General features: G+C 49.0%; 1 protein-coding gene across 1 annotated transcript; it reads left to right on the top strand.

Moving 5' to 3' along the window:
* The first annotated feature begins 5146 nt into the window (after positions 1–5146).
* On the top strand, positions 5147–16241 carry LOC128723256 (uncharacterized). Its single transcript, XM_053816979.1, has 10 exons — positions 5147–5155; positions 8647–8806; positions 11059–11228; positions 11442–11565; positions 12045–12205; positions 12574–12715; positions 14288–14411; positions 14488–14738; positions 14850–15040; positions 15999–16241. The coding sequence occupies exons 1-10, from the start codon at positions 5147–5149 to the stop codon at positions 16239–16241; spliced, it is 1575 nt and encodes a 524-aa protein (XP_053672954.1).
* The last annotated feature ends 5812 nt before the right edge of the window (positions 16242–22053 follow it).

The following is a 22053-nucleotide window of genomic DNA, read 5'->3' on the forward strand; positions in this document are numbered from 1 at the left end:
GGTGACGTATGGGGGAAGATAATGTAAACAGATGAAAACTACATCCGAAGATTAGATTTTCCGAACGGGGGGTGGATGAACCCGGATGGGAATGGTCGGGAAATATTCGGCCCGTAAATAAGTTTGAGGAAATCATTAAGTAATGGGAGCGCTTTCGGTATGAAAATTGAATCCCGCCAAACCCACGAGGAACGGAGATTCGTGGAACGGAAAACCGCTTTCCCGGCGGAAGCCTGGCCCTGTTCTGGAGCTGGTAGGTGAGGTAGAAAATTGTCTTCAATTCCTATGCCGGTTGAGTTTTCCCAGGAAAGGCCGTGTACATCGGTCAGCAAACGGTCCAGGCACCGGCATTGTTGATTTATTGCCACGCGTCGGTGATTAGAACCAAAAGGGAACCATGAATGCTGGATCCTGGATCGGGTTGGTCCTGCGGATGGCTTTGCGGATAGTACGGTGGGTTAGGCAGCTCGGGTGTGCTGTTTAATTTTGCCCACCGATAATACCTTATTTATCATCGCCGCAACGGCAAACGATCTCGCTGTGCTGGGAGAATGGAACGACGATGCCAGTGCAAGGATACGCGTTTGTACGCCACTTGAGCTGCTCATTTTACCGGCCACAGCACGAGACAAGGAACACTGTCCAGCGATCGGCGTTTGGCGCATTTAATCGGCACTGGTTGTCGCACGAACGGAACCAGCTGGATTGTGGCCAAACGCAAGCGTGAACATGAGCGTGTTTGATGTTTGCCCCTCACACACAGCAACCGAGAGACTTTTGTTCGGTGAAACATCCATCGGGTACAATGAGCGTTTGATTTCTTTACGTTGCGTTGGGTTATTGGGACGAATTCTTTGAATCCTGGCCGAGGGCAAACAAACACCTGGATGGGATTTTTTCTTAACTTCAAGAATATATTTTGAAAAGCGTATATTTTTATCGTCAAATAAAAATGATTTATTATTTTCTATGCAATAAATGGACATTTTGATCTTTAGTTTCGACACTCTATGTGTCGCATCAGCCTTTATCGGAGGGAGATGTATTATTAGTTTCTACGACATTGTTTAGGGAGTTTGAACTTTTGTACAAAACTAATGTTTTAACCGATAGATTCGTCCACATTCGAAACTGAATACCAAGACTGTTCCCATTACAACCATACATCTTTCTATAAAAATATGTTTTCAAATTCAAAGACGTTTTTACACAGGTTGTTGTAACTATCTCAAGTCAAGTCAAGGTTTTAATTTAAAATCAACTTCAAGCATCTTTTCAACAATGGGTTGGAATGATTTGCTTCAGTTTTATCAGCATTCTGGAGACATTATTCTGTTGCAAGTCGTACCAACCAGTTTCATGGGTGCAAATAGATCCGTTTGATTTACGTTTGTTTTACGAAGCATTATTCATAAGCTGAGTTGAAGGCTCTAACAAACCTTCAAATGGAACACCATATGTTTAATAGAACAAGCTATCGTTCTGTCAATGAAATATTAACTAAGCTTCCAGCGCAATGATACTCTAATCGGGAGTTCACGTTTCCAAGTACCTGTGAAGATGTGCGTTCAATCACCTGATACGGTGAAACGTGGAGAGTGCAGCAAACAAAAATAGACAACCAACCAACTCGGCTTCCAGCTACAAATGTTACATTGTTTCGAAATTAATTCGAACGCTCCTAAGTTTAAGCCAAAATCAAAGCTCATTGCCTTTCTGAAGACATCAGGATGCGACATGTGATCAACGCATAATTTTTCACCTCAGTTAACATGTTCCGTCCCAGCTTCGAATGATGTTGCATGGACTGAGTGGGACTTTCTTTTGATGAAATTTCGCCTGGTTTCGTCTTGTGCAGGTTTGCGCTGCGCTTTTTGCTCACCTAAGATCACCGGTTTGTGGCAACGTTTACTCCACTCGGTACTCTCGGTAGCAGCTAAATATGAAATTTAATGCATCCAATTTCCGTCGTACGTTGAGTCCGCACAAAAGACCGTACAATCGTCCGATCGATCATCCTGTGTTGCAGGTGGTAACAGCACTTCCACGTCACATCAACATCAAATAAACCTATAAACATTTCATCACAGGCTGAATCAAACTCTTCTCCACAGTGTCGTGTTCAAAAGTAACACTAAACCGTATACGACGCATCGTTCGGATTTAGCATTCGTGAGGTCACATTTGAGGCAGAAACCCAAAAACCAACCCGTGGCACATTCCACGAATCACTCACGGCCGTCCAAAGTCATCGCCGTGACCGCGCGCCTTCGAGTTACACGTGCATTAAACATGCACGGCACCGAAAACAGAACGCGCGCGTTTCTCGAGCCAACCTGTCAATTTGATTTGACATCTTTCACAAAACCACAACCGCTGGGCTGTCCCGGTTGATGAGCAAGGTGCGCAAGATGCACACACAACCACACGAGTGTTCCCTGGACGCCGCTAGAAACCGTCCGTCCACATCGACACGTGAAAATTATGCACCATCTTCTGACGGCGCTACGTTTTTGGCGGTGATATTTCACCGGTACGCCGACATTTGACGTTTGATGTGGTTGCCGCGTTATTGCCGAGGAGCAGGTCATGGCCGCGCAAGGATGCAGCGTTTGGTAGCGCTGCTTGTGGTGCTGCCCGTCGAGCGCTTCCATGACAGTATTATAATTTCATCTCGTTGCATTATTCAACTGCGGCTCCGGAGTGGCTGTGACAAGGTGGTTTCAGCACCCCGACTAGTGTCTCAGAGTAACGCAAGGTCCTTCTTAGGGGGAAGTGCCGCGAAACCAAGAAAGGGAGCGATTTTGTTTGTGTTTGCGAATGTTCGAGCAGGTTTTCGCGACCTGGCGGTGGTTTTGGACCGCACGGTGACCGAGCTGCGAGATTTAGTTGAATTATATGCACGCTAAAAGACGCAGTAGAGCGTTCAAAGAGCCTCTTTCCCGGGTTGACTTCCGAAATAAACACACCAAACCTCGGGCATGCTGGGAATGGTGAAGCTATCAATTTTTTTATTTAAACAACCCCTTAATGAACACCCCTAAGCGAGGGTGAACAAATGCGTATCAACAGTACACATTTGTCGATTGCAAACGATTACTCATCTTACCCGACGCTAGACGGCGAGGATTTTGCTCATTGCTTGGAACGTTTTTTGTCCCTTCGGTTCATGGAACCGATAAAGCATCTTGCTGTTCGACGATGCAGCCCATAATAAGCATTAATGGAAAGATGCATACGATGGATAATAGGTCCATTATCGGCCGCATCCAGCATCATTTCATTACCCATCACCATGACAAAGCACTAATCGTATTAAGCGTTAAAACACTCGAAATATCCTTACGCCGGTGCGGGCGCAAACTTCTTTTTTTCCCCCATCGTGGCATCGCGCCAATACAAAATTACGCGACCAGGTTCTATAAACTCGTCGGGCTTATCTCCTACCGGCGGGAACCGGAGAAACTTTTAATAACCGGCAAAACACACGGCGTTCCGCTGTTATCGTCTTTCGGCCAGCTGTCTGATCGAGCACCAGCGTCATTTTCCATCGATCTAACCCGCTTTTCCATTGCTTTTTCGACTTCGCGCTAGCCAATTCATTAACCTTCATTACGCACTCATCCTGCCGACTCGTCACACGTCACGGACATCTGCATAGCTTTTAATGCTTTCCCTTCGCGAGGGTGCCCCCATCGAAGACGATGGCGCTTTCCACGTTTATGTTGGGGTGCTTTTTTTTTTGCTTCTTTCTTCCTTCTGCACTCTCGCACCAAAAACCCCACCCAGATCGATGTAAATCGCGCTAGTCATAATTCTCCCGCCACTCGAGGGCTTACGTGCGAGCGATAGAACGAGAAAGCACGCGTTGAGGTTTCACATTCACCGGCTCAAACTAAGGCTCGCTCTGGCCTGCTCGGGAGCAGCACATCGTGCCTTTAATTAGCAACAAGAAGCCCACATTGAGTAGCCTTCCGGTGAACCTTTCTCGAACGGGCAAACGGAAACACGCACAAACACACCGAAGCGCCCCACTGGTGCAGCTTTGGCCGGGCGAAATGGCGTAATGTAAATTTACTTACTTCCACCGGTTGATTTCGTATCGATAGAGAGGGCGTTATCGTTCATTAGACGAGATTTATGGCGCTCGGGATGTTAAATCAACGAAGCAAACGTGAACGACGGCCCACAAATAGCCGCAGACGCCCATTCTCTCACTCTCTCTCACTCGCTCTATTTACCTCATTCTCTTCCTACTAGATTAAAGCCAGGGTTCAAATACAGGGCCAAGCCTTAGCATGGCCACACTAAACCCAAATGGAGGCGCCCAGTCGATGGAGGCGCCCAGTCGATGGAGGCGCCCAGCACGGCTCGTGGTGCGATTCATGAGCCCGGATTTAATTTCCAATGCGAATGTTTGATCAATTCGAAAGGCGCCATCGCAAGGCGAAGAAAAGCGGCTCAGTAACGCGGAAAACCACCAGCCCCTGGGAGTGTAGAGGTCGTTTTCACTGCAGCTGCTGCAGCCACTGCGCACTGATTTATGTGTGGGTGTTTGTGTGTGGGTGCGTGTCTCGGGTGGTGTGCAACGCACTGCACATGCCGCTTTGCGTAGTCAATTATCGATGATTTACATGTCAATAAGCGTAATCAAGGTTGATTGCGGAACGACCCGCACCGTGGGCTTGAGGCCAATCGACATGTAGACCCACGCCCATGTAGTTGAGATTCGCTTTTTTCCTGAGCTAGGCGTTACGATGGCCTTTCCCTCTCAGCCTACCACATGCTGGATGGATCGGAGAATGATCAAACGGAAAAGGTGGTGCGATTTCTTCGTCTTATTTGTTCGGCAACCTTTTTCCCCGTGGCCCCGTTTTCGACGGGTGCTGGAATTTCTGGAAAAGTTTAAAAATAACCCCAAATATGCCCCTGGCGGCCGACGCAATTCGATTGTCCCTTATAATTAGCTTACCGAGTGCTACAAGTGTACCAAGGTAAGGCCCTGGGTCGGCACTGATTTTCCCTCACGAGCTACCCGCCGCCAGGTCCCGGGTGGGTTCCCGAGGGTTTCCCCGTGTTCGAACGAAAATTTCATTACGTGCTAGTAAAACACAATCGAACGCGCGTTCCCAAACCGAAGCCAAAGATGGCCGGTGTGAGACCGTTCCGACGCAAAAGATATTTGATTATCGTTGATAATATTTCGCCTCCGTCTCGAGTCGTTCGTTCCAATGGCCGGGCAGAACCCGGGTGCCGGTGCGCCGTTCGAATTCAATTATCCGACGCAACCAACATGCCAGTTAAACTTGCTCCATGGTTGCAGCACGGTCACGGGCTTTCCCTCGGTCGGGTTTTCCCGATTCGCCCGGTCAGCTTCGAGCGAACAGTTCGGGAACCGCAGCAAGCTGCTTTGCCAGGTTGCCAATAGCGACCGAGCGACCTGGGAAATCATTGATCATGGAGCGAAACGTAATCGGTTTCAATTTCGGTTTCTAATGGCAACCGATGAAAACATGCTCAATAAGTTGTTTTCTCCCTACTTCCGAATGGCCATTTCGCGGTGCGTTTCGAGCCACACAAAGGACGGCGTGCATTCTTTTCGAGGGTCGAAGGAACCGTTGGTGCTCACAAATTCCGTCGAGGGTTTGCAATAGTTTTACCCTCGTTTGGCTGCTGCTGGTCAATGCGGGTGGTACCAATCGGCGGTAATAATGTCATGGTGAGAATAGCTCGGTTTCTGAAGCAATTTCAAAAATTGCAACATGACGTGGAACAAATCCCTTTAGCACAAGGAAGGGTTTTCCGCCATTTAAAGCGTGGACTTCCGTGGGTGTCCATTGACTTTTGTACAATTTATCAGATACCTATACATTTCATAGGAAGTTTATGTACACGAAAATGTTAACATGCGGAATTGGAAGTAAAATATCAGTAACCACTTGGTGCTTTTTACCTTTTTTTATTTTATTACTTGATGTGTATAATGCTTAAGGAATAATACAAAGTAAAAGTCGATCAGCTACGAATACCAATTAGTGTAGGGATTCCACTGCCCACTCGCATCCACGCGTCCTCTCTTACGGGCGGGCCACCACTAGATTCCTTTCGACTTGGCCGTAAAAATCGACCGGGCATCATTTCCTTCCCGGGGAGATGCATAAAACAAAACAAAACCCACCCCCATCGTCCAATGCACGATTGCATCGGGTGCTCAGGTGTCTCAGGAAGGCCGAGGACAACGACGAAACATCAGATTGTCCGTCGCAGTCGGTTGCAAACAACCGGCAACAACCGGCAACCTTCTCTACTGGTGTTGTTGTTGCTTCCCTCTGTTGACCGATTCGTCACCATTAGGTGAGGAAATGATCGTTCAACAAACCCAACCCTCAAGCCTCGAAAGAAAGAGATGCCCTCTCGATGTGGCTGCTGCTGTTTGAGTGGCTCTCTGATGGACACAACAACAACGTAGGGGTTGCATTGTCATCCCCACCCACCCGGGTGGCTCCAATATTGACCGATTGGGTGAAGGAAACCGTCAGGTAAAACAGGAATGCAAACGAAACCGAGACAGCCCGGGCAATTCTTCTGTTGCGATTGACCTACTTCCATGTTCGTGCCAACCCGACGACCCTGGCTGGGTTTTTTTTGCAAATCAACGCTAACTGAGGCAGGTCGCTTATCTGCGCGTTTGTGATGATGGGCTCACACATTTCGTCCACAACTTATTCGCCCTGACCGACGGTTGATGGAGCACGGAACGCAAGGGAACACACACACGGGTAGATAGCCCCGCATCCCAGGCAGGTAAAGCCCAAACGCAGTAAACACGATATTAGTCATCGCGACTTGTTTACGGGATGCAACTGCGTCTCAGCGAAGACGTTTTCTAACGGCCATCAACACCAACCAGCGGCCTATATCAACCGCCAAAAGGTACAAAAATAGATCCTCAGGAAACTTAGAACATTTCCCGCGCATCATTTTCCACTCGCCCTATTTACTACGCTAGTAAAATGGTGCATCTCTCTCTCCCGCTCTCTCTCTCTCTCTCTCTCTCTCTCGCTCTCTCTCTCTCTCGGTGCACAATTTTACGCGACCGGTAAATACCCCCGACCGGTCAGTTTATTCACCGGCCCTGGTAGACGAGCCGCGAATAAAAGGGGGAGGTGGGCGTCAACAGCTTCCGGTTTTGCTTTATTGTGAGTTTTTGCATGTATACACCTCGGTGGTGAGCTAAATAAAAGCTACCCCATAAATCATCGCAACACGCTCGCGGGAAAAGGCGACTTTTTGAGCTTAAATAAATAAGCGTCGTTTTGCGAGCGCTTTCAAAAGATATTCGTCACATTCGTCTAGAACCCGGGGGACAGAGCTCGTTTGTAAACATTCGAAAGGGGGCAAAAGTAGAATGGCACATTCCACGGAAAGGTTGCCACACGCCTTGGGCAACGAGAACTAGGAAAACCTTCTCCGGATCCGGTCCTTTCGCTGATTCAAAGTCATTCGGTGCATTCCGTCATCAACCGATTCGATGTGGTTGGTCATTGATTGAACTCATTGGCTCACGTCATTCCCGAGGAGAAGGTGATGATCTCATCGTCTTATCGGTAGAAAACTCTCGCCCCAACATCGTCACTGAACCCTATCAGCGAATGGGAAGGATGATGATGACGATGACGAGGTTGGATGGTGCCCTTTTTTCCCGCAGGATCCCGCGATGGTTCGTCTTTTTCGCCCCGTGTCATCGGTGCCAGGAGCAACAACACCGGCGAGCCAACCGGCTTATCAACCGGGGAGGATTGGGTATTGACCACCACCGGGCGGGCGCACGCTACCTCAAACGTCCTCTATCGTACGAATCGGGGTGGGGAAAGTTAATTCAACCGTCGAGTAGAACGTCGCTTCTTTTCTTTTTGCATTGCAATGTGAGGGAGCGAGCCACACCATCGGCTCTTATCAGTAGAGGAGGAGGTGTTTTATTTTTCGTTTCTATTGTGCCGTGATTTCACTCAGCTCTTTTGTTGGCGATTGAAACGAAAGTGAACTAAAGCTGGCAGCTGCCCAACGCGTGCGGTGACTTTTAAGCCGGACTAGTTTCTGCCTTCATTTGCTGAGGGTTTGTGGCGTGAAATGGAATATTCTGTCAAAGGAAACACACGCGAGCGCCCGGGAGGTGCATTAGCATATTTCACTGCGTTAATTTAATTCCACGCCCACCCACCCACTGGGAGGTGGGGTTGGTTGCGGTTTGTGTAAATTTTTCACCTTCAATTACGCTCCTTCCCGCGTGTGCCAAGTGCGCGAATTCTCTTCCCGTGGTTTCGCAACCACAATCGTCGCTCGTTTGCTGCTGGGTTGATGGCGCGCGCACAACAGAGAGCCCATGTTAAGCAAAGGAAAGACGAAATGAATGCGAACACCGTGTAAAAGAAGCTGCCGTACGAGTGGGATTGTTTCTGGTGTTGGTGGCCCTCATTTCCATCACCTTGCGAGCCTTGCGTTACCGGCTGTTTCGACGCTTTAGCCATGGGGTGACACCATCCATTTGCGTGCCATCATCTGCATTTTCAGCTCTCTCACTCTCTCTCTCTCTCTCTCTCTCTCTCTCTCTCTCTCTCTCTCTTTCTCTCTCGCTGTCGTTCACAGGGTAACGAGCTTCATTACAACGTCACTGCTGGCATCATCCTGTCCGACCACTCGCTGGCGTTGCAGGGCGTATCTCGGAGTCTGGCCGGCGACTACACCTGTATGGCGGCCAACACCGAGGGCCGTGGGACGAGCAATCACGTCACACTTCGCGTGCGCTGTAAGTATGCGCTGGTACTCCAACATCCTTCGACAGATGGGGAAAAAAAAGGACCCTCACTTCACTGCTTTCCTGGGGGTTTTTTTCTGCTTTCGTTCGAAGATGAAGCTCTTCGTGTTGAGCTATTTGCTCTCTCTCTCATGCTCTGTTTCTCTAGCAAACTGCCAGAGTCGACATTCTTTGCGGGTTTTCCCACACCCACGTCCCGGTGGCCCAACCCGAAACAAGGACCCACCCGGTCCCAGTTTGAATGAAGTCACCCGAGCAAAACGACTGGAACGGATTCATTTGGGGGCATTATTGTAAATGAAATGAAATTTCATTAACTCCACCGGGTCCCGGTGGGACTTTCGGTGGTTGGAGCGGTTGGCCCCTTCAACAAATGAGGCCCTCCCTGTTTTGTTCCCCCGTCTGCCACCTGCTTTCTTCCATCCCATTGAACGCGACCACCCAAAACGAGCGCTCGCACCTTCGCTTGTTTTCCCAGCACGAGCACGAGTGTTTTCTCTATTTGTTTTCTTTCTTTCTTTTTTTTGTGTACCGTTCCACCAGTTTTTTGTTCAGCTTTCATCTCACCCACTTCGACTGCCGGTACCAATTTTCCCGGACGCTTGCCACCAAGGCTACGGGGCTTCTTTTTTTTTGTTTGATTTTCCACCGGGTTACAAAACCGCACCATGTTCCGCAAATTGCAACCACTTTCTCGGTGGGGGTGTTTCGTGGTGTTTTGTTCTCGCATCGAATTTAATTTCACACATGAATATTTACCGCACGTAATGGTTCGATTTTGCTCAGCCCCGCTTCTGCCTGGGCCTGGGAATTTCGGGCGGAATTGTATTCTGCGTAAATTGCCGCCAAATAAACGCATCCGCCAACCATGCGGCACGGATGGATGGGCAGCCTTTTTTTCATTCTTTTCAATCACCCGTTAATCGGAGAACCCACGCTTGAGCCACTTTGTAGCATTTCGCCTCGTGAAAACAGCACCGCACCGAGCTGTAATTGAAGTGTCACAGCCCACGGGGTGGGTAGGTCTCTGTCCGGGAATCTCTGTTAATTCAGCGGGTTTTTGACCAAACTGACCGGCCCAGTTGAAATATGACACTATGGCCGCCCGACCTCACCTAGCTTGCCGATTTCCGGGTTGCGCATTATTCACAAGGGGTGACTTTCACAACCCTTACGGGCGCATCTACGGTCGATCCACTCAGCTCGACCAAAACCCCCCAAAAGTGGACCGGAACGTCACACGGGATCGAGTGGGTTTTCCGGATTTTGTTCACGTTTCAATAAATCCGATAAATTTTTCCCAGCGCGCGGGAAAACGATGATTGTGGTGGGTGGGTGGGTGGCGAAAAGCGTGCGAGTGCCGCAATCAGTCACAATAATCGAATGAAGCGAGAACGCGGGATGCCCACGATCCTCGCGTTTCCCGATTTCCGTCCCGGATCGGCGAATAATTTGTTTGTCAGAAATAGATGTAAATCAGAAATTACGCAGTTTGATTTTACGCCCATCCACGTGGGTGGCCACGTGTGGGACTCCGCTGGGAATCGAACACAACGCGTTCGATCCTGAAGCTTGACTGCGTTTGCGTTTGTTGCCAAATTTACCACTGATTCGGTCCGACGCACGCTTCACAGTCAATTAGTGCACGATGCGAAATGGCAGAACACTCGTGGGTGGGTGATGTTTTTTTTTGTGCGGGTTTTTTTGATTTTCCACCAACCACTCGTCGGCAGGGCATTTATTGTGCTGTATTTAAATGCCGCCCACGGGAGATATGTTCGCCAGTTGTTGTTGTGGGAAAAAATTGATTGCGAAAGTTTTGCGAATTAATTCGAGTGAACGATCGATCACGGGCAATAGGATTCGTAAAGATGTGCTGTTTGCCCGCAAACAATGTTGTAATTTGAGCGCAAATGACTCGCAATGAGGTCGAAAGGACGCACGATAAGTGCAGCTATTAAAATTGACCCAGTCTGAGACGGCTTACTCGCCAAATAAAATTCGTTTTAAAAGGCCAGTTGGATCGGGATGAGTTGAAGCATGCAAAAAGCACGAATGCGTTGAAGCTGTGTATATTCGACTCATCTCTCTTCTGGTGTGTCCTCGATTTGTGTTTGCCTTCGTCCACATCCGTTGGCTGTCGGCGGCCTATCAACCTGATTGGGTTTCCGCAACCTTCACGCCAGGGAACGACACTTTGCAAGCGACCCAACTAATTGACCTTTCTTTCTCTCTGTACACAGATGCACCCGTTTGTGCAGTCGATCGCGAGGAGCTTCTGGGCGCGCTGAAGCACGAAACGCTCCAACTCAAGTGCGAAGTTGACGCGTCTCCGCCAGCCGATTCCTTCCACTGGACATTCAACTCTTCCGGCGAACAGACGGAGCTACCGTCCCGATTGCACTCGAGCGAGGTAAGAACACCCACGCATACAATCCGGAGTGCAAGGACTTACCGAGCGGACGAAGGAAAATAATTAGAAAAACAAACCGGATCCGGAACCGGACCGATGATGCAATCGAAACGCCATCTGGTGGTGTCTAATGTCGATTGGAACACGGTGTCTGTGTGTGTGCGTGTTCTCTTTTTCACAAATTATTTTTCTTTTTTGATATCCTTCTTTTAGACCGGTCTATCGAGGCTTAATTACACGCCGACATCCGATCTGGACTACGGTACGATATCCTGCTGGGGCCGGAACGCGATTGGTGTGCAAAAGTCGCCCTGCGTCTTCCAGGTTGTCGCTGCAGGTAGGTTTTGGGAACGGACTGGTGCTGGGTTACGCTTACGTTTTACGGATTGGCAACCACTGGCCGCAGGTTGGCTCGGAAAATGGCCGAGACTGGAGGGTTTGCGAAAATTGGGACGGCTGTGGAATTTAATTAAAACGCCATATAATCGAGAGCGGTCCAGTCTGGTGCTTCAGGTGAAAGGTGTTTGCAACATAACGAATAATCGAGAGTGCAGCTTGCTCCGAACCCACTCCCACACGATCCCTTTCTGATGATCGGGGGTGGGGGAATTAGAAAAATGGATGGGAATGAGGATGAAATAAAAACGTCCTCTCACACACGAGGAAGAAGCATTATAGAAAAAAAACGACAAGCAAATGTGTATGATTGCAACACGTTCAGCCTTCGAGTGTGAAGTTCGGTTTGGTTCTTATCAACCTGTACGTGTGTTTGATCGTCTGTATGTGTGTGTTTTTCTCCACAATCTACCATTTCAGGACGCCCGTTCGCGCTGCAGAACTGCTCCGTGTCGAATCAATCGGCCGATTCGCTGCACATCGAGTGCATCGAGGGCTTCGACGGTGGTCTGCCGCAAATGTTCCTGCTCGAGCTGGTGGAAGTGCCCGTCCTGAGTTTAGTTAGAAACCTAAGCTTACAGGTATGGCATTTTCACGGCTGGAACTCCACCGCTGTTGCTGTCGATTGTTTCGCTTACATTTTCCGCTCGAGCGGACAAAAATCTCATTTTCATTCGCTCTGGTCCTGGTGCCGATGCCAGTCTGCCGGGTGATCCTCGAAAGGTCCTCGATATCCTTGCGAGCGTCACGTACCTACGGAGGGAAGCCTCTAGAGCTTCCCACAGAGACAGGTTTCTACCGAAAACGGAACGTACGCGAACGTCCTCAAGGATGCTGAGACACGCGCGTAAATCCTCTTTTGTGCAATCGACAGCACGTGGGTGCAGATGCTGGTGCAGCCTACCACCCTCAAAAAGATGGCCCCATTAACATTGTATGCGTTTTCCAGCACCCACCGGTGCAGTTCTTTATAGATAATCTCGAACCGGGCAGCTCGTACCGCATCATTCTGTTCGCCGCCAACGCCAAGGGCCGCTCCGAGCCGGTCATAATAGACGATATCACCTTCAAGGGTGTGGCCAAACACACCGGTAAGTATCATGGGAGGGGGTGGGAGGGAGTGGGTGGTGAAGCAGATGAGCCAGGACATTCGTCCTTTGGTGTTGGGTTGGTTCGATCGTCAAAAAAAAACTCCCTTTTTGAAACGAATTGTCCTCGCGGAACGGTGCGCAAAAGCTCATTACAATTTGTCCACGTCTACATCAAAGTCACCTACACACACACACACGTGTGCACACATACACACGCACACACACACGGTTAATCCGATGGCGTCGATGCTCTCAACCCAGCAGAAGATAAAGCCCACCGAGTGCAGGGCACACTAACTATTCCCACCCGCGGTGTCACTTGACACGAGCATCGCCGGAAAAGCGGCTTAGCGACTTTCCGTTGTTGTTTTTCTCTCTCTCTCTCTCTCTCTCTCTCTCTCTCTCCTTTCTTCACCGTTAGGGGCATCGTTATGGCGTCTCCGATAATGGAAGCGAGATGGGGGCTTTTTTCTAGCATCCCTCACCTGACGATGCGATGTCTTTTGTTCGTTTGGCCGCGTCTAAACGCCACCTGAGAAAAGCAAGCGAGCAGACCAGTTCCGTGTGGTTCCGAGCGGTTCTCTCTCTCTCTCTCTCGGTGGAGGGATTAGAATGGCCGGTCTGGTTGTTTGGTGGCTTTTCCCCTACTGGATGGCAGATGCTTGGTTTTCCTCAGTCGCACTGACTCGCCGACCCCAGAATGGTCAAAGAAACGTGATGAATGGTTTTCGCCACCGGATCGAGCGAACCCAGCTCGAAAGGACCTCCGAGAGAGAGAGAGAGCGACAGGGCGTCATGTTTGCACCCGGGATTACGGTGTCCGGCCGCTTTTGAGACAATTTCTTCGGGTGGCTCTTGGGGTTGAAATTAATGAGATCCCGGGGACGTTAATAATAAATTTGATACTTATCCTCGTACGGTGGGAAATGATCAGCGGACGGGAAGGACGAAAAGAGGTCCACTGGGTGCTGTTCCGAGGGTAATGAAGATGAGAGCCGCCACGCCGGAGGGCGCAGAGGGCTAAATAGTTTATTGCAAAGTACCGTCTGTGGCTTAGCGTGGGCCAAAACCCTGGACAACATATGTAGAGGCTGCTCCAGTGGGCCGATCGGTTCTAATCTCGTCCTGGCGAGCTGTTCACACACACACACACCTACACACACACACTCATGAACACCGGATTTTGCTGGCACGAGACTCGGATTAATTTCCAGCCGCCAGCGATGACGGGGTGTTTGTGGTGGGTTTTCGAACGCGAGCTCAAAATTTGCACCACGCAAAGGACGACTGAAAGGACGACTGAAAGGACGACCGAAAGTGTCCCTGTGGCAAGCCGAACGGTGCGATAGAATGTGCGTACAATGCGAGTGGGCAAAGCAGTAGGCTGGTTTGCAGAAAAGCCCATTGGATTAAGCGACCTGAAACGCCATCAGAGCACACGCGAGGTGCAAAAGCTTCGTCCACCACTGTACGCGCACACGTGCGTGCGATTACGTACGAAAGCCCTTGCCGAGAATTCGCTTCTTTTTCTTTTTTGCTCACACACGCACACATCCCTCTGATTTATTGCAGGCGTGTCCAACGTTATGAATGTTCCTTTATCACCGGTATTAGCCGCATTAACGCTCACGGTGGCGATTCTGTTCGCGGTTGTCTGCATCGTCCTGGCGACTCTCTACCGGCGGCACGCGGCCAAGTAAATACTCCTTCTTCTCTTTGGCTCTTGGCCTGTACCGTTCCCCCCACGCACTCATTCGTCCCATTATCCACAGGAACACGACCAAAAAGCTAAAGCCCACCAAAAGCGCTCAGCTGACGGCGACACCCGACTGTCAGCTGGACTCGGCTGGGCCACATCACCAAACGCACGACCCAACCGGCATCCAGACACCCTTGGTTGGGCTTGGTGGTGGCAGTGGTGGTGGTGGTGGTGGTGGGCTTGGATGCCGCGGTAGCCCCACGATGGGTGCTGACCTACCGGATGGGGATGAAACCGACCCGGACGTGATACCGAACCAGTACGGTAAGTGTAGTCTGTACGGTGGAAGCTCAAGTCACAAAGACGTGGTGGGTCCTTTCTGACTGGGGGGCTAATGTTTTTTGTTTTTGTGTGTTTGCATCCTCCCTTTTGCAGAACGACGACCTCCGAAGACGACACTACCGACGCCGTTGTTCCGCAGTCCATCGGCACGGTTAATACACCGCAACGGTGGTGAACATTTGCTGCACGAGGACGAACGGCACTGTGATGGCGCGAGTTTGGCCTCACTGACCGGTTCGACCACTGAGGTGCATCATTATTCGTTCAAACCCAGCAAGCAAATCGTAAGTACCAACTGGCTGTGGAAAGGGCGACCTTAAGGTGAGACCTTACAGGAGGTTGAGGTTTTCCTGGTCGGCGTGTATGGAAATAGTCCTTGTGGCGTGGAACTGAAGGCGATTTGTGGAAGGATACGATGACGCAGGCAGCTTATCAACCTCGCTGTTAATTCGCCACCAATTCCTTGCTGGTGATGGAGGCCTTTTTTTATTCTTCACTCCCACTAGAATCTGTGCATCAATCGGTGCGAGTTGTTTCCTTCGATAAGCTTCCGGTGCTCAGACTGTCTCTTATGGCTGTATGAGATATGGGTTGTGGAGCCGGTAACTGCATCATACACATAAGTGTAACTCCTTGATGGGTTTGTGAGTTGCCCTAAGACCCTTACAAAGCTTGTCCTTCCATTGCTGTTTGAAGCAAGGCCGATGAAAGAGAACGTATGCAACTCCTTTGAATCAGAGAGCTTATCTAACGCTTGGTAGGCTAATGTTGCAGTTGAATAGAATCCGTGCACCTTCAAGGCGCTTGTTTAACGTCTTCTGTTTTTAAAGCTAATGCCCACAGAATGCCACGATTCAAACGTTTCTCGATCATATGTCATAGCCACGGATTCTCAGGCTCTTCAGCGGCTCTAATTCTCTACGTTCATTTGTATTTCTGTTTGGCCATAAATTTGATATTTAAGAATAATAGCTATTCTAAATATTCAACACTTGCGTTTTAAAATGAAGCGTTTTTGCATCACCCAAAAAATGGGTGACATGGCATCCTGGAATAAATACCGTCACCCTCTTTCAAGGTGACACGGCAATCAACGTGTTAAGGTCCGCACGGTTTCAACGCCCAACCCCACTCATCCCCATTCAGCATACCTTTGCCGAATCCCGAGGTCTCACTTTTCTCACATTGACGCTGGATGCTGACGGTTGTTTTCTTTCACTTTTCATCTCACAACTCCCACAGAGCTACGCCACCCTGGGCAGGACACACAACAGCAGCGTCACGTCGACACTCAGCCCCCTTAGCCAGCAGGCGTCGACGGCCACCCTGCCACTACCGTCGATGTCCGTGACCGGCGTCGGTGCCGTCGGGAGTCTTCTCAGCAGTCCGGCCTCGCAATCGCTCGTCACCTCGACGTTGAACGAGTACCGGTTTCGGCCCGAGGTGGTCACCACATCCAACCGAATACAGGAAAGTTGTATATAAAGTGTGTGTGTGTGTCCGTGTGTGTGTATGTGTGTTAGTGTGAGTGAGTGCATGTGTGTGTGTGGTGATCGATGGTCAGCCAGGAGCATATCCTTCCGCTGAAGATCCTTCGCTAACCATATCCATCCCTGGCTGATCATCACCGATCACGCTGCTCGTGGCTGTTTGTGAGATGTGGAGCTAAACCGCGACAGAGAGAGAGAAGGTGAAAAGCGAAAGAGAAAGCGTGTGTGTGTATGTTCGTTTACGCGTAGCTAACGTAGAGAGCCTTCGTTGTAGAGAGCGCAGGTGGAAATTGGAACGAATTTCGCGATCATTTTAGTCCAACCCCAAATTCCATCTTTCCAAATCCATCACATCCCTTTGTAGGTAATGTAAGTGTGGTCCTTCGCCCACAAGTTGTGCACCCCATGGGTACATGATCCCTTCTCGTCACCCTCCCTCCATTTATCGTCCCTTCCCATCGTGCCATCGATGTACTTGTAAATATCGCGTAGTATCCCGGGAAAAGGCCCTCAGACGTAGAAACCTCACCAAACACCAGACTCTCGGTGTTTCGCGTATCCAAGACGTTTGCGTTTAATGACTGGACAATAAGCGTACGCAACAACAAACGAAAGGAGGGAAAAAAAAGCGACCGGAAAGTTGCAACGATTGCGCCCGGTGAACATGAGGTGAGAATCGTCCAGGATATGAAGGTGACAGATCGACAGGCCACAGCTCTGTTGCGATCGAGACAACAGCCCTCATAGGTGCTGCGGGTCGAATTTCGTATGTGTGGCTCAAAACAGCCCCATTTCACTGTGGGACCACCATAAGGTCCTGCAGGTTTACTAAGGCTAGGGGCTTTTCTGAGCGTTCCGATTTCGAATGGACACTTGAACGGCCCAGCAACCGTCAGGTGGTCACCCAGGCCGTGTCACGTTGTTTCTATCACTGTACAAAAACCAAAATCCCTAGGTCCGAGTGTCGTAGCGAGTAGCAAATTCATCGGGCGAAAGTCAAGAGGTTACTAGGAAATTCTTGTGTTTTCGTTTTCTTCATTTGTGTCGGGTGCTGTAACGATTCCGCGGTATGATTTTCCAGCATAGTGAAAATCGAACGTCCACGGAGGCGATGCGTGTAACGAATTAGCGATTAGAGTGACCGTTTCCGGCCGTGGCCAGAATGCTTGTGGGTGGGTGGGTGGGCGCCGGGGAAAAACTACCAAACAATAAGCGGACGCGTGGAAAGCCGAAGAAAACTATTAAAAAACGGCGAGGAAATAGTGTAAGCGAGGAAAAAAAGAAACAAAAGAATACATAAATAAACGGATATATGATTTCCCATAGTTGGTGAATGCGGTTTTTTTTTCTTATTTATTTATTGATTTTATTTCATTACAGTGGAAAGAAATGTGGCACAAAGCGTGATGTTGAAAGAAATTCATGCGCGATTGGAACGAAGGTAAGAGTTAAACGGCTGTTGCGTGTACGTTGCTTATTTATGTACAAACGGCAAATCGCGGAATTTCCGAATCCACGCCTTATCAGTAAAGCAAAACCTCGAAGTCAAAGCAACTAGTACGCTTTCATGCTGAAAGTAGCTCTTGCTTGTACCGGCATACGGTTTTTCTAGGTTTATTATACTGCATTTGACAGAAATAGACGCTGTTCCAGTGGAAATAGGAGCCCAAAATTACAGACAAATGTAAAAATATATGTTCTGTTAACAAAAACCGCATGATTACGGATACACTGAGCAGACGAATTATTTCTCCTATGTCGAACAGAGCATATATTGGTGAGGTAAAGAAAAGGATAACAAGAGCAGTGATTAAATTGAATGCTTTAAATTAATGGACCTTAATCAAGGACACGCAAATACGATCAAGAAACGTCTGGTCGCTGGATTGTTCTGTTGCTTGCTCATTATTTTCGTCATCAGCATGAATTGATCACATACTTCTAAAGTATGTACTCCTTTTCCATTCAATGAACTGAAAGCAATGAAATAAACATGTCGAACGAGAAAACAAAACACTGACCTTTGTGTGGATGGTCAATGGTGTCTTTTAAACCCTTTACTTCCCACCACAATTGTGTTGTTCGTTTCAGTAACGAAATCTGCAACTCCATCAACACAGCTACTGCGGTGACTTATCTCAGCTCAACCTCAGCGTGTGTGTGTGTGTGTAGCCGGATATGGATTACAATTCACTCAACAATCGCACACGCCGGAATCCGGTTGTACGATCAGTGGGAGCACTTTATCGGTGCCGGAAGGATCGGTGGGAGCATTATTTTCCCACCCCCAAAACCGGAAGGAAAATTTGTCTCCCACGCCATCGTTCTTTAGGCTGCCGAGTGATCAAAACAACATCTCTCCTTCTAGGGTTCGTCGCAAGGACACCGCTGACAGGTCCTTGCTTGCCGGGCTAAAACATCCTAGGACATCCTAGTGTGACCGAGAATGTATCGGTGTGTGTTCGTGAAGAAGGAAAATGCACACGAACCCAAGAGTGAGACTGAGCTCGGAGGAATGCGCTAGAAAATTTAAACAATGCCCCGAAGCCATTTGTTCTTTCCACCCACGTAGCCTTCTTTCGCTGCTAGGAATGCGGTGCCAGTTCAGGCAGCCGTGTGCTTCGGCTGGTGGTGCAGTTTTTTCGCTTTGTTTTACCAGTTTTGCTGCAGCATTTGTTTCACTTTCTTTGTGCCAGAATATGCTTCGCCAACCCATGCAAAAGAGTGGAAACTGGCAAAAGCTGGCTGCCGACTGGAAGGCGAACCAAACCGAAGGAAGAGCTAAGATGAGATGAGCCTTCCGGTTGACTCGACGCGTTCCAAACGGCGTACGGCGTAGACGAAATATGCCCCATCCCCGAGGCCACGCGCGAGGTTGGGTGTTAAATTTAAAAACCCGTTCCACCGAAGCCGCACACTGGGTGAGTAGAAAAATGGCACAAATAAGGAAAACTTTACCAAAACCGACTCCCATGACGCTTGTCGGTGTCAACGTTCGCACCTCACGAATTAAAACGCGGCCCAGCCGTACGTGGGTTGGAAAATTATCAGTACGCTTTCTCTTTGCCGCGACTTTGTCTGTGTGTTTGTGTGTGTGAGTAAAGTCACCGGAAAGGAAGCTTAAGCACCCGGTCCCGTTAAGGCAAGGCCGCTTTATTCCAGCTTCATTCAACTCACACCACACCAGGGAACAGCGCGCTCCTAACAATCCACTTCAGTCTCCGAGGGCGCAACAGCTCCAGCAATCGATACGCAAAAAGGCAAAGCTCCGGTGAAGCATTCGACCCCACAAAAGAGGCACTTCACCGTTCTAATTAAAGCCACTCCAACAGACCACCCAACCACTGAGAATGAAACGAGCGCGCTGCCGAAATCTGCTCCGTATCAATGATATCGAGTTATAATCAAAATCACTTTGCCGCCGCTATTGATTGCGGGTGCTGGTGCTCAACACGCCGGGGAGAGGGATACCACCCCCCAAAGATGGGGGGAAAATAAAAACAAACCGAAAATCTGTGAAAACTTCCACCCACGGCGATCGACGAGTGAGCTGAAACCGGGCCCGGCTGGAAGCGATACATTGAATTATTTATCAGCTTTGTGTTCTCGGGGAGAAAATTACCCTCGGAACGCGCCCTCGTAGTAGGAAAAACCATCCCTTTGGAAACCCCGTAAGGCGGCCAGGAAACTAGACGCCAACGCCACCGCAGCCGAAAACGAAAGGTTTTCCCGGTGTGAATTTAAGATGAAGCCCTCTAATACGTCCGCTCGCTTGGGTTTCGGTGCTCGCGGTGGGGTTGTTTTGGGGTCCCTGACTGGGGGTGGCTTACGAGCGAACCCACCGAGCGTTGCACGGAGAAAACTTCAATTTCCGATAATTAATAAATTATTCCATCTCCAGGCTCCAGTGCGCATTGTGTGGTGAGCGCCCGGTTTCTAGCGAAGCCACGGACCGGGAATCCGATCCACGCCGGTTGATTCGCTTTACAAATGGCACCCGTTCGCTGGCAGCTTGAGAATGGTTGTTGGAGTTTGGAATGCCGTTACAAGGAGCCGATCGTTCGATCCTGCTGGGGCATGCATGCGGTTCAAATCAAACAAGCGAACGCACTCGACTGGATGCTTTGCGATGCACCGGCTGGTTTCCGGATCGAAAGCAACCCGCTTGAAAAAAAAAAGAAGGGTTTTTCCGCTGGAACATGCGCCACCGAAAACCCGTCGATCAGCGCCCGATGCGAAAAGTTTTAATTGCCGAGTGTTAATTGCCTTTCAAGAAATCTACGCCCCCCTATCTTGGTGGCTTTCCCGAAAGGAGGTGAATTGACGGCGCATTCTGGTTGCGTTGCACCACCGTGGGTACGCTCTAACTTTTCCGAGCGAGTGGGTGGGGTCCATCCATCCACCCACCCACACACACGCAATCGAGTCAGACCCGGAGCGAGGGTGGAATGCACCGACAGCTGGCCGTTTGGCAGGCCGAGCTGTCGGGAAAATTGAGAAGTTGAAAATTTCCCTACACAGGTTGCAACTTTTAATAGCTCAATTACGACACTCTTGCGTGACTGCGGCGTTCCAACCCCACTGGGGTGTGGGTGGAAAATCACCCCCCAATGGTGGCTTTTTTCGCCTTCACCACGCTAATGGCGCACGGCGTTGTATGCACTCACCGTGGGCATTGTTTGCGTTGGCTCGCTGCCCTTTTAAGGGTTTGGGGTTTGCTGTGCCCTTTTTGTGGGAGTGGATGTGTGTTTTTATTTTTTCTTTCATTCCTCCCTGATAGCAGCTGCATTGGGTGGGTGGGTGGGTGAATTGGATACAAAACGAGCAAAAACTCAATAAACAACGCCACCTTCACGTGCAACTTTTGATTGGCCGTTTGTGGGAAGAGGAGTTTGAGTGTGTGACGAGTTCACGGAGGGAGCAATAAGGCCAACCCAAGGCTAGATGTGTGGGTTTTTTTTCTATTTGGTTCCCGTAAGCGTCACTCGTCCTGCGAACCTTCGACGTCCCGCCGGGAACGGCAATCAAATCGGGGGAAAAGCCTTTCAGGTGTAGCTAAATTGCGATACGTCGTCGTTACATCCACCGACCAGGCGATCGGGGAACGCCTTTACCTGGAGGTTGTTTTTTTCTTCGTGTGCGCCATTAACAATTGCGTTCTTTTATGATTTTGGTTTGATGAAATTGTGACGCGTGAAATTCAAATTTTGTTCGCTTTTGGTTTTGAAGTGAAAAAGACACGCAACACGGGTATCCCTTTCAAGGGAAACTTCTCTGTTTCTTTGCAGATTTTCAGAAGAACGAGCTATCAGAACAAACTGCGTTGATTTCAGTTAATGTATTATTTTGTAATAAAAGAGTTTTGATACCGTGTTTTTAATTATTTTTTCCATACTGTCAATACCAATACTGTCAATTGTTTTTGATTTTCAGATACGTTTTCCATTCCAAAAAGATGTTCATTTAAACAAAATATAGTATTGAGCTTTGAAGGCTATCCAATTGGGTGATGGGCTCTCGCTCAACTAACGTGGGCTTCAATCTTGCTTATTCCTTCCTTAAGTTATTTTAATTTCAGTTCAATTCTGTGAAGTCTTTTTTGTCAATAAAATATCTGTCTAATAATGTCCCTTATAATGTATCATCTGTGAGACACCGTTAGGGTAACATTGACATTCCCGTTGATAAAATTAAATTAAAAATTACCTTTAAGAGTATTCACATAATAACGAAGTACAAACTGCCCAGAGTAGTCAGTGCTCTGCAATCAAGCAATCTGAACGAGCTTATTATCACTGAAAAACCTT

Source organism: Anopheles nili, chromosome 2 (genome assembly GCF_943737925.1).
Source record: "Anopheles nili chromosome 2, idAnoNiliSN_F5_01, whole genome shotgun sequence".
Lineage (NCBI taxonomy): Eukaryota > Metazoa > Arthropoda > Insecta > Diptera > Culicidae > Anopheles > Anopheles nili.